Source organism: Scophthalmus maximus, chromosome 19, assembly GCF_022379125.1.
Source record: "Scophthalmus maximus strain ysfricsl-2021 chromosome 19, ASM2237912v1, whole genome shotgun sequence".
Lineage (NCBI taxonomy): Eukaryota > Metazoa > Chordata > Actinopteri > Pleuronectiformes > Scophthalmidae > Scophthalmus > Scophthalmus maximus.
The window spans coordinates 18,231,260-18,247,456 of record NC_061533.1 but is presented as its reverse complement, the minus strand read 5'-3'; the positions used below and the strand labels follow the sequence as shown (position 1 = coordinate 18,247,456).

The following is a 16,197-nucleotide window of genomic DNA, read 5'->3' as shown; positions in this document are numbered from 1 at the left end:
GAAACTTTCTTGGAAGAAACCTTTCGATTGGCTGATGATGTTTTGAGGTACAATTGAATTACTTCTGCAAACGGAATGTTGAATGTCATCATTTAAACCTCTCTTTCTAAAGGTAGAAACATACAATTCCTTAATGTGGGGAAAAAAACCAGATGCAGGACCTTGTAAAAAAGGAAAATAAACTGTCCCCTTAGAGTGACCCAGTTACCCTTAGTATTCACTATTCTGTTCTGTATTGAAATGGTGTCCTGCTTTCATAAATCCTACAACAATTCTGACGCTACATGCGAACCCTGGACGTACACCTGTAGTGTGACAACTCCAACTTTGTTACTGTACGTACATGAATATACAGAGAATATACACAGGGAAAGCAAATGGTGGGAACATGGAGAGCGGGATACTGGCTTAAGTGCACAGCCTACAGAAAACGTTTATATTTTTTTGGGATTAAAACAAACCTAGTGCACCTAGGAAAAGGACGTCATCTGCCTCCAAGCAAATGGAGATAGAAAATGAACAGTATTGGGTGATTAGTTAAGTTGCAGAATGCTTCCTTTAATTTATTTACAATTTTTTTTATTCCATTAGAAAAAGCACAGTTTTGAGCCCAAACGAGTTCTTTAATACTTGTATACTTGAAGGGGAATTTGTACTATTGCTAATGTAATAACAAAAATTTTTAAAGAGAGCATTCTACAGTGCTGCAAGTCCTTGGGAAGTGGAAATTCCAGCCAAAGTTTTGGTCTCTTGTGTTTTGTACACCGAAAACAACAAATTCAAATCAGTTTATAACCAGATAAAAACGGATAAGGATATTTATTCAAGTAGTAAAACATTTAATATTTTCTCACTGATTTCACATTTTACAGCAATAGCAACATACTGCAATGGAAGAAACTCTCCTAGGAAATGCCGGGGTATGAGTTATATCAAATCACTCAGAGCAGTACTCGTGAAGTATTTACATACAAAATAATTACTTTCAATAGAAAAATATAAAATGACTAATTCAAGAACGTTTGCCGGCTTCCTGTCCTGTCACAGTTTTGCACAACTGAAAAACAAATCTTGCTCAGTTGCAGCGCCTGTGCAGAGAGACCTCAAACGAGTTTCTCATTTGATGAGAGAGGAAGGTTGACACTTATTACAATAGTCCACTCTTGCATTGCTCAGAAATACTGCACAGTTGTATTTTGCTGTTGACTGTCCCCTGGTCCCTTTTTTGATTGAGGTACATATTTAAGTTAATGATTTCCATATGGAAGAGCCAGATGCCTGACTTTGTTTACTATCTTTGTCTTTTTCTGAGTCCATCCTTTTGCAGTTTGTTACTGAGGTATTTGCTCATCTTTGAGGTTTTATAGCAGTTTTTGTTGATGGTGCTCAAAAACGGTCAATTCTCTCCACTTTTTCTTTAATTGTTGAAGGTCCGCTTGCGTCTGTGACAGCCTTTTCGGAGTCTGGGTCCAGTTTTATCTCATTGTCCTCATAGCTCAGGTTGTCATAGACTTGTCTCGTGTTGGTCCTCGTCTCCAGCTCCTGGCTGGCCTTTGCTTTGGCCTGCTGGAGCTGCAGCAGCACCGCCTTATTCACACCAGGACCTAGGAAAAAGAAAAACATGGAGATTTAGTCTTTGCTCGCAGTGTCATTGGTTCCCCTAAGAATGCATAGAAAAAGAATGTGCTGGTACCAAAGTAACTGAGCAGCACAGGGAGGAATATGAGTCCGTGGGCCAACCCCAGCAGAGTGATGACCAGGTTTAACCGGAAGAAGAAGATCTGGATGAGCTGCGCTTTGGCAAACGCAAGCACAAGGATGCCAGGAAGGTTGGTCATGGCAACACCAGCAAACACCTTCCGGGTACAAAATAAACATGTTTACCATGGATGCTTAAACAATTCACATTGTGTGGCACTAAAAGTGAATGGATTTGTCCCTGATCTTTTGCTTTAGATTTGTGATTCCGCTCTGGATCGCCTCATAGTTTACTTACCGCACTGCCCATGTTAGCTGTAGCCTCCATAGCTCTTTCCACGTGTGAGGGCTTGGTGCTTAGTGCAAAGGATCTTGTCATATGTGACACAAACTCAACAGAGATGCCCACCGCCTGCAAACAAAATGTAGAATGTTTATATAAATGTGAATATTAATATATACATATGTGTGTGTGTATCTGAAAGCAATGTTTCTGTTAATGTTTTTTATACTATAATTATATTTCTATAAACCATTATTATCACTGAAAGGTTAAATTTAATTTTACTTGTGCAGTTTAAACCAAAAAATATATATTAATAAAACAAAACCCAATGATATGGATCATAAACCCTCATTCAATCACACAATCAAGCATCACAAATTTATGTCGAACAAAAACAGCAAATAAACATCCCAGTATTGAACTGTTGGGTGACTCGATAGACTTGCGAGATAACACCACATGAGATATTAAACAGCTGTCTTCTCAGGTTGAGCAGCTCGCCGAGTGAAATGAACTTCAACATTTGTGAAATTGGTGGGGTGCCCCTTCAATCCCCATCACAGGCATGTTCTCACCGTGACCAGATTGATCAGGGCCACTGCGTTGTAGTCGATGTCCCACAGTGTCATGACGCCAACAGTATCCACGACGATCATGATGATGGTAATCAGGTTGAGAAGGCCGGAGCGGAGGTCAAGCCCCAGCAGAAGGCAGCACACCACGAATGTGGGCAGCAGACACAGGGAGATGTTGAAGAGTCCCTCTGGCACAACAGTCAAGTACTGCTCGTAAAACACATTAGTGAGCCTGGAACAAGGAGGAAAGCGAAATAATGGTGAGAGAGTACAGATTTAACGTCCAGTGCCATAGACATAATAAATCCAATCTGCCCCTTCACAGTGCTGTAGATGGAAGGCGACGTGAAGTTTGGGAACAAAAAAGGGACATACGTGTACGGAAATACTTCAAAGTCAGGTGAGGTGCCCGGTATTTGCCTCATGCCCATGGTGATGTTGTGTGCCAGCTCTCTGGACTTCAGCAGCGCAGCGGTGAACTCCTGAGAGTTCGTTAAAGGCGTGTGGTAAGCCATGAACCGAGAGGCTGGGAACATAGGGGGGGTTCACTCAATATTATCGTTATTACATAAAAGAATAAACAGTGACATCCCTGACTGCTTCGTGATGATTTGCGATGATTTACCTATAATTTCTCCACTCGCATCTTTCACCACGGCTTTGTCATAGGCTCCTAGACCACTGTTAAAAGAGGGAATGAGCAGTGAGAATGTTGTTGTCAGGTCGCGATGATCTTTTCGTGTGTGTATTTGTGCAGCCACGATACACACCCTTTGGGGCACTGCAGGTCAGGCCTGTTGCCCAGGAAGTCAGGGAGGTAACGGTCAAACTGTGTCACATTGGGTCTTAAGACGCCATCTGGAGGAGCGACCATACATTTACGCCGACAACGTTGAGCAACTATTGAGACACGGGAGCAGAGGAAGAGTGTTAATAAAGTAACGCTCATGTCTTTCATCATTTAAGGACATTCGCAGAAAACAATGTATGTTCATGGGGTGTTTTCTCGGCAGCGTTTCTCACGTTCACTTGCAGGACAGAACGTTCCATTGTTTATATTGGCGTTGTACAGACGACAGCATTTGGATCCAGGGTTCAGCCAGTCAATGAAGTCATCTACCCAAGAGTTAGCAGGAATAGCAATGTAGGATCTACAGATCACATTGACAACAGACAGGAAAAATGTTCATGTTAAAAGATGAGACTAATGGTCCTTCATCCATAATCTATGTTGCTTATCCTTTAAGGGTTGCGGGGAGACAAACAACCATTCATACTCACATTCATACATTAGTGCAAATTAGAGTCCAGCTAACCTCGGAGGAATCCCACACACACATAAGCAGTATTGTCACCAAATCCCATGGATAGACCAAAAATAACATGCATGAAATCCATTCATCAGCACTTTCTGAGACTCAGATGTATATAGATGTAAACAGCTGGATGCATGTTTCCATGTGCTAGTATTTTTCAAAAATGTCTTTTTTTCCACTTTTGACAGTCATGTTCACAGTTTTGGACACTAAACCTTTTCACTATTATATGATATGATAATTTTCCCTATTTTGTCCTATTTGCTCGAAAGCAACTCATAATACTAACAATAAGTGAGTAAGCTTATCTTAAAGAATAAAAGTTTATTGTTAATTATAATCCATCCAACTGTCACGATCACCTGCAAGTTATCTTATACTATCATAATGACAAGGGTTTCAGACACATCTCGTGAGTATTGGGTAATAAATGTCATTAGTTAATGAATCACAAGTTTTCTTTTGGTGGAATATTTATATACTAAACTGCAAGATACTAAACACGCAAGAATACACCTGGAAGTTCTACACTCATATTAATTAAAGTAATAATAGAGGATATTGTAGGGGATATTGTTTTGACATGATCAGTTAGAGGCACCTTTTTATCTGATCAGTGGCGTTCATATAACTCAGTTTATCATTAACTGATCAGATTGGCTAGTATGCAAGAAGTTACCACTACGATACCAGGCTGAAGTCATCCTTGAACCTAGGTTCAAGGATCTGTCAGTTAAAAAATGATGATGATGTGAAGGACACTCTTCGCTCTTCTGAACTGAGGAATTGGTTATTACAGAGTATAGAAGCAACATTTTCCAAGAGCCTACATTTTTCCCCTTTCGAGATTATGAAAAATGAACCCACTGACTCACTGATCGGGGTAGTTGGTGGCGTACTGAATCTTCTGGGTCAGTGAGAATTGATCACAGCCCACGCTGGAGCAGACTGCATTCATGCCCTCCACAGTGGTGAAGTTGAAGCCCCGTTTTGTCACAAAGTAAACAGGGACTCCGACTTCAAAGTATTTGTAGAGGTACTTGAAATAGTCCAACATGTACGAGCCCTGCACCAAAAACAGTAATGTTTGTCAGGTTACATTAAAAGGAGAGTGTGCGAGCAGTCATTTATATTTATATAGCTGTGCGTACTGACCTGAGGCATAGCCAGTTCCTGATCCAGACCAACCGTGACATTAAACATGAGGAATACGGATCCACAGAGCATGAAGATGAAAACAAACATCTGCGGGAGACTCAGTGTAATCAAGAACTGTCCAGTTAAAACACGAGACAAAATGACCTTTTAACTTTGGGTTTTATGATATTTTAACAAGAAAAAGACGTCACAGGTTGAGAATCTGTCAAATGGTCTTATGTTATGGCTTTACCACTAAGATCCTGGTGTAACGATGCAGTAGGACCGGGGCGTAGTATTTCCTCATTAGGGGAAGCAGAAAGCCCTCGTTCGGCTTTTTAGGATGCTGGGCTGACACGGTGACACAGCACAGTAGTTCACAGCGGTTGTTGTCTTGGCGCCGGGCATCAAGGGACAGCAGCGCCACAAAGGCCGTCATCTGGAGGATGAAGTCCATGAGCACAGCCAGAGCAGCATACAGAGCAAAGGTCTTGACTGCTGGCATGGTGGAGAGGGCCCCTTGGGTGGCACACCAGAAACATGACTGCAGGTTAACACATTGTATGGAAACTCAATGGTACCTTCCTACTCACTGTACTGAATTGCACTTAAGTTAAACCTTTTAATATGTCACTGTTAGCTGTTTGCTCTTTGTTCATGTGCTTTGTTTGTCAAGCCAAAAAATGTTCTTACCAAGGAAGAAACAGACGGACTCAGACAGACTGCACAGGAGCATGCTGGGAGCTACGTTTCCAAGGACGCGACCAATCTGCTCCTCTCTTTTCTCCCCGGGCCTCCGCACATCTCTCTGCATGGGAGGAACATCACCAAAAATGACATACATATCTTACAAAATCATCCATGTTAAACACTCACGGTGCACAACATATATTTACCTGGAACTCCAGAACAAAGATGAAGATGTTGTCAGCTCCTACAGCGAGCACCAGGAAGGGCACGACCTGCAGAACGACCAGCGACGAGGGGATGCCGATCCAGGAGTAGAAGCCCATGGAAGCCAGGACAGAACAGCCCACCACCAGGATCCCACCCAGACCCACCAGGAACTTGGAGTCCACCTTGAGGATATACAGAGATAAAACTCCAGATGTTCAGTCAACTCAGTGAACCATTGGTTTCCCATATCTTTGCTATATTATGTTGTTTGTATTGTATAACTTTGTGGCCAATAAACCTAAGTGCTGAAAGTGCAAGATAAGCACCATACAGCTGACATAGCCATACTGCTGCAGTTTCTCCTTATCATGTGCATGATAATTACCGTTTTATAAATGTTAACTTCTTTTTAGATGCACATGCATACCTCGGTTTTTAATGTTGAATTAATCAAATTGTGTATGAACAGCTTAAAAAGACTAATTGTGTACATGCAAGCACCTTTGTGAGGCTGGTCTGTAGTTCAGCACAGCAGTGAATGAAGACTGACAATCTGAGTAATGTGAAAGTGTCATAATAAACACAGACATGGCTACATGTAAAGTCTTACCAGTATGCGTTTCCACGACGAGTACTCCCCCAGTGCAACAGCAATGTAAACAAAGATTACAGCATAGCTGATCATGAAGATGGGGATGTCCTCCGCTGTTGTCCGATTTATTTCATCCTCCAGAGATCTCTGTGGAGAAAGGAGGGGGGTGGTACCAGAGAGAATTCAAAGATTAGGGGCTTAAGAGTTAAAGATAGGGAGGTGTAAAAGAGGTAAGGTGTCAACACATGTTACCATGTGTCCATGATACAATCTGCTGTCTACGACAGCAGATTTGTATCAGCATGGCACTGATAACCCTTTTTGAGCATTTTTGATTTGAAACGATATGAGATGACAGAGAGCCGACAGCAAATACGTGGAGGGATACTGACACTTCACATGCAACAAAGGTCCCTGGACAGTCTCAAATGGGAGACAGTCCCAAGGGGGAGATTAAACATTTTTGTAATGTGAAACATGGACGATGTGATCCGTGAGTTTACTCTACCTCTGCCATGTATGCAAATGTGAAGTTGTTGGCGGGGCTCTTCTGGTAGTCTTGGACAATTTTAAGAAACTCTTTCTCCCACTGCATGGCCACTTCAAACTTGGGGTTGTTGCGAGCATAGTTGTTGAGGGAGAAGGTCATGATCAAAGCCTCGGCATTGGTGAAGTCGTCATCTGGGAAAAGCGAGACATTTAATGTTGAAGTGAATTAGAAGTGCCATCCTGCGTTGATGGAACAGGTATTTTTGTGTGTAAAAGATAACGCTGAAAATCACTCACTCTCATAGCCCCCCACTGCCAGAAAGGAGAAGACTGGCGCTCCATAGTCAGCCATGCAGCTCAAACCTAAATCAGTGATGTCTTTGAAGGACAGGGGAGAGCTGGACAGAAGAAGAGAATTGTGAAGTTAGGTTAAAGTTGCTGGGAAAGTGCAGATCAATCACTGTTTGATTTGAAATTCCATTTGCCGAATCCTTACTTGAGGCAGTAGATCAAATGGTCTCTCCAGTCCACCTCCTTGGTCACTCCCAGCTCTGTCATGTTCACCTTAGCGTTAATGTTGTCGATGCTGTTCTGGAAGTACTGCGGCAAACTGTTGACCGCACAGTCCGTCAGGGAGACGTTGTTTGGGCTCAACGGTGCGAAGCACACGTCCTTCAGACTGGCAGTGCGGTTCAGATCATCTGACCAGAACTCGATGTTCTAATAAAGAGAGTAGTATAGTAATATAATGAGCTTTTGCAAACATGGCAAAGTATCGACTTTGATTCTGAGCTTATTCTTTTTTCTTCTTTTTTTCACCTGTATTCGTTTCTGGAGCTCCAGCAGCTCAATGATGAGATCCTTGGATACAATTCCGCTAAAGTTCTGCAGTCCAAACAGCAAGGAATCATAAATGTGGCCTTTTCTGTCTGGCGCTGTCAAGATCAGCTGGTTCGTCCTGAAGAAGGGGTCAAAGTGCGTGTCATGGAAGTCTTTCTCCTGGCGGGCACGGCTGTCGGGAGCAGACCACAGCTCCACTGGGTCAGTGATGAGCTCAATGGATTTGAGTCCAGCAGCGAAAACAGCCACGACTGCAGCCGACAGCAGGAGCACCTTGAAAGAAAATACAACTTCAGCAACAGAGACACGTCTCCTTCGTCAGGCTGACAACCTTTGTTTTCTTAAAAGCCACGGTGTCTACACGTTGAGACAATCCTTGTGAAATGTGCTTCCAGTCCGTTCTTCTCAATTCACTCATTCAAGTTTATTTCTACACGCAGGGAATCTCACCTTGCCAAATAAAACAATGAGCAGGTCTGACTTTATTTACAGTCAATGATCAATACCTGCGAACACGTACTCTTACTGGACAAAAAGACTTACTGTGAGGGGGTAAGTGGCCATGAAGGTGCCCCAGTTCCGAAACTCCAGGCTCAGGAAAGCTTGAGCCGCCATGCTGTTCCTCTCAGCGCACGTCACCTCTGACGGGTCAATGAGTCGCTGAGTCACATCATTGCTGTTTTGGTCTTTGCCTCTCCCTTTTCTCTTTCCTTTCTTTTCGTCCTCTCGCTTCTGAGACTTCGCCAAGCAAGAGACAGAGATATAAAGCACGAAGGCAAATAGCAGGAGACAGAGTAAGATGAGAGAAATCACGAGGAAGCCGTCTGTCCCCAGCAGTCTGAAGGGACCAGGAGGTGGTGGTGGGTGAGACACACTCGGGCAGGACTCTTGGCAGTCTTGGCAGGAGCAGACTTGACCTCCGGATGGTGTGGTCTCGTTACACATTAGCGCGCGTCCATTATAGGGAATCACTCCTTTTGGTAGTCCCTCGGTGTCTCCCTCTTTCACCAGCCTGAAGTCGATGTCCAATGGAGCCAGGCCGTTACTGGAGTCTCCTTGGAAGTCATACCAGCGCTGGGGGTTGCACAGCTTGGCGCCGTAGCGGCCACACATGGTGGCAATGGCGAGGCCTCCTGTGGCGGGTATCCTGACATTTTGACAAGATTGGAAGGCGCCGTCTGCAAATGTGGTGCTGAGGAATGCCTGGTAACCAACCACGACCTCCTTCGTCTCGCCGAGCTGAGTGATGTTCATGACCTTTGTGATCTTCACCGTCTGGCTCTGGTTGGGGCTGCAGGTGTTGATGCAGTGCAGGTGGGCAAAGTTCTCAGCGCAAGTGGGGCACCGGATCAGCACGGCCTTGGACAGGGTCAGACTCATTTCCAGGGATGAGAGCTGTTTGAGGGAGCAGCAGGCGCGCGTGTTGTTCTCACCATGGTCCAGAATGGGACACACCTGAAGGAAGAACAGGTGCTGGGTTTTTTTTCATGTGACAGATTCCAACACAAGTTCACCTTGAACTGCATATTTCAAATAATGTCCTAAGAATGAATGAAGACTTAGACTGGCCTTATTCTACAATGCTTTACTCATCCCTGTTCTCGGCCTTACTGAAACAGTAAGCAGCAGATACAGACCTGTTTGAGTTTCCTGTAGTGCTGTCCTGTGAGCTGCCGGGCACGGCTGTAGTTTAGACAGGGGACAATGGGAGGAATGAGGGATCCCTCTATCAATGGGTTACGTCCACACTCCTCATAGAAAGCGCAGTAGCCGGGCTCATGTTGGGCCTGCGACAGCACCTGTGTGGAAGAGATTTCAACTGTAAGGCTCACTTGTGACGAGAAGAAAGAAACAATTAAATGGATTTTCAACTCACAACCCAGAGACATTTCAACACAAATGTTAGATTTCATATTAACTTGTCATTTTGATGTGTATTATAAGCTTTTTTTTGCCCTAGCTTGCTTCACCATTTCTCATATGAATCCCAAACATTGTAAGTTTATTGTAAAATAAAGAGCTGCTAAGTTTATCATATTCACCACCATTCAAGACAAAAATATCCTACTAGTGTCATAATGACTTTATAGGTGTATTGCGACCAGCTATTTCAGCTACTTTAAAACAGAAAAGTTCAAATATGTTGCACGTGTTCAAGGTTAATTACAGCACCCAAAAACTAATTACAAAACAATGAACTTCTTTTTATGTAAAACTAAGTGTTTTCAAATTATGTTTGACAAGTTTATAGATACATTATAGTTACATTAAAATGGACAATTATATGTCAGGCTTTGTCTGTCCCTTTTTATCTTTATCTTTATTTTATCTTAATCTTTTCTAAACAATGTAAAAGCACTATGGTTAGCAATTGTTCAAATGCACGGCATAATGAAATGACTGAAACGTAAAACACACACAGGTCAAAGCCGAGAATGTGGCTGGACCACGTCTGGTTAATGTGCAAAATTGAGGACATAGTTGAGAACAGTTGTGGATCCGTTGTAAACAACTGATGTCATTGGGTCGAATTTGAATTCTGCCCAGTTTTACCCAGTTTCAACCCTTTGTCTGTTGGATTCTGTCCTACTCTCTGTGCTCGTATATATCGAGTATTGTAATACAGACAGATTCCCAATAAAGTTGTAAATGTAAATGTTCCACATGTTTGTGTTGTCAGACAACAATAACTATGAAATAGTAACTAAAACACGGTCCATAAAGACCTGAACGTGTATTTTGATTAAATTTGTAATTCATGACAGAGTGCATTCATTCATTCAGTGTGGTTGTTGGTTGGCTTCATGTCTCACTTTCACTCTTTATAAATCTACCAAATTTAAACTCAGAAAAAAAACTACTGGACCTATGGATAAATAAAAATAGATAATATGAAAATCACTAGTGTCTAAGAGTAACTTTTAAAATGCCAGTTCATACCATGTAATTTAATTCCAATGTGATTTTTACTATTTGATTAAAACTTTTACAACTATGGAACATTTAAAATGCCTTAACCAACAAAAATGAAATACATGAAGTGAAATGCAGCACACATTGTAATGTATATTAACATTTTATGTGTGTATATAAGAAACTGGAAAGAAGAAAGAAGTGAAATATTGTTTTGCTTTGACAATTATGTTGTTACTGTCAAAACAATATTTAAATTTGTGATCAAACATTGGATCAATAATAACAGTGATTATGTGATGAAATCTATATAGTTTTTAAATTACAAAAGCAATCATATATATTCCTCTGCCTTTCAATACTGGTCACAGATCTTATGAAGTTTATTACATACTGTACAATATTTATTTCACAATGCACAATTACTAAGCTGCCAGGTATCAGCGACCTGGCAAAAAAACAACAACTTACCATACAAGTCAGAACAACTAACAGCGCTGTTAGGTGGACCATGATTCCTTAGGGTCTTTCAGCAACGGAAGAGTCAGGGTCCTCAGGTACAGTAAAATGGAGTGTATATTAATCACTGTTGGCCTGTTGGCTGATACATTAGACAAAGTCAGACAGTGACAGAGGTGCTCTGTGGCGTCAGAGGTGTCCTCTCACTCCTGCTGTCTGTCTGCCTATCGAACAGTGTTAGGGTTGGGGAAAGGGGAATCATCGAGACATGCCCACTGTCACCACTCCTGTGACGTCTCAACTTTCTTATCTGGTCTGATGCAGTGGCTGACCAATCACAGTAATGAATGATCAATATCACTGTCTGATAATTAACATGGGAGGGTTTATGATAGGGTTGCTGAGGAGATCCAAAGCAGAAGGAGGAAACTACAGGAGAATCCAAAACAACAACCGCACCCAGTTCGTCACTCATGAGTGTCTTCACTTCACTTCATTCTGCAACGTTTGGTGTTTCTATTAAAGACACATGAACATATAGACGCTGGTTGCTCTGAATAAAAAACAATCTGATCACAGCCAGCTGAAGATTCCTTTTTTTGTTGTTGTTATGGCAGTGTATGCCTCAAATATGAAAAGTACAGAACATTACAGGCCTGAACATGACCTTTATACCATAATCTAAGTGACACTGCTGGGTGCAGTCCATTTGATCCCCAAGGTGCAGAACATCTGCGAAGATTAGCATCTGCTTATGTCCTTGACACATTTATTTCTGATTAAATTTTATTCTTTTTTGGGGGGGCTTTTTGTTTGGTATGAACGTCACTGATCAAACCCACGGCCGTCATGCCAAGACAACATGACTAATCATTCCTGGATCACATCCTGCTTAACATCAGCTTCATACAGTAAATAATGTTCTTATCGCATGTCAGGGTCAGAGCCAAGATAAAGCTGACAGCCGAGGCTCCCTGGTCCGATTGCCAGAGCATCAGGGCTATCAGGGCGAAGGTGCATGAGCCCTTCAATTTGTGATAAACAGAGATGGTAAAATAAGACAAGGAGAAATGAGGCAGATACTGTGTGGTGACCCTCTTTGTTCTTTGGAATGCTGATATGTCACTGTAACATGAAGAATTTTGTAACTTGGACAAAACCAAAAACTACTAGACTCCGTAGTGTACGCTATTCGGATAAAAGGTTAAAATCATGTCATTTATCAGCACAAACATCTATTTATCTTTTTTTTTTTTTTTAAATCAGTGTGCACCGTGACAAGAACCAGTGCCTGTGCAGTAAGGAAGTCATGATATGAACTATCTAACTTCTTCTATTTACAGTGTTTTATCCGGCACCTCTGTATATACATTAATATATGTAGGTATCTATTGATTATTTACTTACCACTCATTAAATTGTCTTTGGATAACCTTGAGACTTTCAGTCTACTCTGGCACCATTTGGTGCATTGAAAGGAAACTCTAAGAAATCCAAGCATGAACGGGCCCAGGTTAGATCAAATTGGTCCACAATGTAACCTCAAAATGTTCGAAGTCTGAAGTCTACATCTAGTTGTGGTTTTAAATGAGTCCGAACCATATTTTTTTAGACGAAAAATGCCCATGTAAATCGTTTTTTTTAAATATTCAGAGATTTTGCTATTAAGAATGAAGAACAGCATAATAAATCACTGATATCATGTAATAGTTTGGCCACTGCTTCTCTGCAAAACTGCATCCACTGCATGTTTGTCATATAACGATAAGTGTCAAGTACCTTCAATGGACAAAATATGTCACGTAAAACAACCCAAACGCCGCAAAAGCATTTGCCAAAGTCCTTGACACATTTCTTTCTGATAAAATGTCTTCATACTTTGGGGGCCTTTGTTTTTGTATGAACGTCAGTCACCAAACCCACAGCCGTCATGCCAAGACAACATGACTAACCACTTTACACATTTTGTTTGTAGTACACCACCAGGTGTCTCTTGGGAAGAAGACACAGGAAATGTTTGTGCGGCACTGCTGACTTGAATTACCCAAGTCAATAGCACGTTACATTTGTTATGCTTACCTTGATAATGTTAATATTTGTTCAGGCTGTCAGAGAAATAAGAATTTAATGCTTTTCTCATTTCAACTGTTCTGTTTTGCATGATGTGTCTTTTTGTTCCTATGTCTGCACCAATTGTCTTGTTAAAATCAAACACTCATCAAAGTGCACCACCCAGTCACTCAGTCGGGCGAGAGCGAGCAAAGACAGTTGCCCTATAAATGAATGATGAATGACAGTTACATGTGAAGTTTCCATTATTGCTTTTACATAGGGAAAACTTATAATATGTAATATTATTTTCACTGCACCATACACTGAATAGAAAAAGTAGAACCAAACCAGGTGCAACATTCTTATTCTTAAGACTTTTAAAGAGGCCACTTTTCACAATAAGTAGGCTACTGTTGCACTTCAGTGTATTTGTTTGGAAAAAAATAAATGTACTTCCCTTGAAATACTTCAATGTTTCTTTGTCATAATTGTACTATTTGTACTAGTGAGACAGAAACGTGATAGATAAAATGTTATGTGCACTGATACTGCTCAGCATTTTCCCTTGTCAAATTGCAAAAATGCTGAATTTGGGTGTATGTAAATTTTTTCTGTGGCAAACTGCAGGAAACAGATTCAAACACAATACTTGATATTACATGAACTATTCTAATTTATCTTAAGATTCCCTGGCAGGTGAAAGGAAAAATCTTTACCCACACTGTTAGAAATATTTGTAGAAATTACGGTAAAAAACTGTCAAATAGAAGCAATAAAAGACCGTAAAATCCAAAATAGCATATCACCGTTTTAAATACATTAAATTACCATTAACCAAGAATCAGTATATAACTTTTAATTTTACTGTCATAATATGTAGAAAACACATAATTTTACTGTGAAAATAAATTATTATTGTCAAATCAACGGGAAAATACCATTAAGTCACATCACATGTATTTACCCTAAAATGAACTGTACTATTCTGTCTAAATTACAGATTATGCTGTTTAAATTTAAATATACGGAATAAAAAAGTTAAAAAAAAGCTCACGTCCAGGGAACGTTAGGAAATATTACATGAACACTGCCATGTTTTAAAGTTCTAGTTGAGTGTCTTCCCCATCCAGTGTTATTTTGTCTTCTATATGAAGAATCAACCTCAAGAGGAGATTTTTCCTTTTAAGGTAAGTAAACCGATGAGCTGAACACATGCTCTTGTATAAATCACCTTGTCTGAATAAAAACTGGAAAAAAACCTAAAATGAAGTTTCCCTCCTGCCACCTTTCAGGCATTGCATTCAAACTCTGAGTTGCTGTGGACTTAGAGGGACCAACTTTCTGGCCTTTGTGACACCCAGGAAAACGGCGAGATTCTAATCTATTTAAATGCCCCCAAAAATCTGTTTTTTTTTATCAAAGGATGTTTTTTTTCATTTATGTTTTTCATTACACTGCTCGATTTCACAACGGCAGAAGAGAGAGACAGGCCACACAGTGGAGCGAGATGGGACATGCAGCCATGGGCCCAAGCCGGAATTAAACAATATGTGGTAAGTGTTCTACTAGGTGAGCCTCTTGAGTGGTGCTGCTGTTTATGTTTGTGGATGTTATTTGATTCTAATTTGCAACCTTTGCATTAAAAAGTGTGAAAGTACTGTAGCAAACCATCTCTCTATCTTCCTCGACATGCTCCTCGTTGTTATTGCTTAAGTGGAGGCATCTGTGTATAATGCCTGCATGTCCACAGGGATTAAAAGAAGGCTGATTATGGCTTAGTGCAGAAATGTCATTTCTTACTTGATTCCTACTCTATCAATTATAAAAATGGATTTGCAAAACTATTTTCCAGAGTCCTGGTTTCCTATAGCTCATTGGAGCCCAGTTCACCAACAGAACACTGAGTTCATCCATAAGAAGGCATCATGCTCAAGCACAGCATCAGTCTAACTTTTGCTCTGTGTCTGTTTTCTGGTTCTAGAGCGACCATGCCAATCCACAGTGAACATCTGATTAACAACATGCCTTCAAGCAGCACTGGTGACAATACATGCTTTATGTTCCGGTTTCTTGAACATCGTGTGTGAGTGAAACTCTTATCCCACATTGAGCACCATCTTCAGTCAAGTCTGGACTCATTACTTTGATCAACACAGGGCAAGTGTTTTTCATTATGCTTGTTTTCAAGATCTCAACACTGCTTTGTAAGAATTCTTACTTACTTAAGTTATTGTATTAGTTCAGTCTGTTTTTCACAGAATGTGTAAATGCAAAAACAGTTAATCAATGATGGTCTTAACTGTACTTTATTGACAATGGGCTTTGTCTGTTATTTCCTTCATAATTTATGATGAGTAGCTGTTCACTGTGAAATCTACATGAAACAACTGTAATGCCTAAAGTGTTGTACTGTATTTTTTACAATGAAATTCTGGCAACCACAGCTGCTGGTAATTTACTGTAAATTTTAACTTAATAAAATACCGTAATATATAGTACTGTGTTTTTCACTGAGAGACTGTAGTTAGGTTTAAAGTAAATCTGTTGGTTTCAATAGTTTACCGTAAACAGGTCTATAGCAAACTACCATATACAAGTTTACAATATATATATTTTTTTATAGTAATTTACCGTAAATAAGTTTACAATATCTAAAAAAAATACAGTAATATCTCATACATTTCCAACTTATTTTTTACGGTGATTTTCTGGCAACCACAGCTGCCAGTATTTTACCGTAAATTACAAAGGATTTTTTTTAAAGTGCATGCTTATTTAAGTTGCAAAAAGGGATTCTATTATGCTGCATGGTCAAATATATTTAGTCTTACATTTATTATATTTATGTAATCACAAAAACTTTTGAATTATACATTTGTAATTATGCTTCTTAAGGCTCAGATTTATTGTTAATTTAAAATGTCACACCTTCCGCTTGAGAGA

At 40.5% G+C, this 16,197-nt stretch overlaps 1 protein-coding gene across 1 annotated transcript; it reads right to left on the bottom strand.

Moving 5' to 3' along the window:
• Window positions 1–800: 800 nt before the first annotated feature.
• Window positions 801–11,455, bottom strand: npc1l1 (NPC1-like 1). Its single transcript, XM_035640576.2, has 21 exons — window positions 11,215–11,455; window positions 9,468–9,629; window positions 8,374–9,285; window positions 7,810–8,103; window positions 7,487–7,710; window positions 7,288–7,388; window positions 7,010–7,182; window positions 6,520–6,648; window positions 5,909–6,091; window positions 5,706–5,820; window positions 5,266–5,531; window positions 5,031–5,120; window positions 4,751–4,941; window positions 3,583–3,710; window positions 3,330–3,459; window positions 3,185–3,240; window positions 2,935–3,085; window positions 2,560–2,791; window positions 1,997–2,110; window positions 1,694–1,856; window positions 801–1,604 (listed from the first exon to the last, which is right to left on the bottom strand). Exons 1-21 carry the CDS (start codon window positions 11,254–11,256, stop codon window positions 1,387–1,389), a joined length of 4,074 nt encoding a protein of 1,357 aa, XP_035496469.2. The 5' UTR covers window positions 11,257–11,455; the 3' UTR covers window positions 801–1,386.
• Window positions 11,456–16,197: the final 4,742 nt, after the last annotated feature.

Coding starts and splice junctions, on each gene's coding strand:
- npc1l1 (XM_035640576.2), bottom strand. CDS start 11,256: ATGGTCCACCTAACAGCGCTGTTAGTTGTTCTGACTTGTATG. Junction 8,104..8,373: donor TGGCCACTTACCCCCTCACA/GTAAGTCTTTTT, acceptor TTTTCTTTCAAG/GTGCTCCTGCTGTCGGCTGC. Junction 2,111..2,559: donor CCCTGATCAATCTGGTCACG/GTGAGAACATGC, acceptor TTTTGTTTGCAG/GCGGTGGGCATCTCTGTTGA.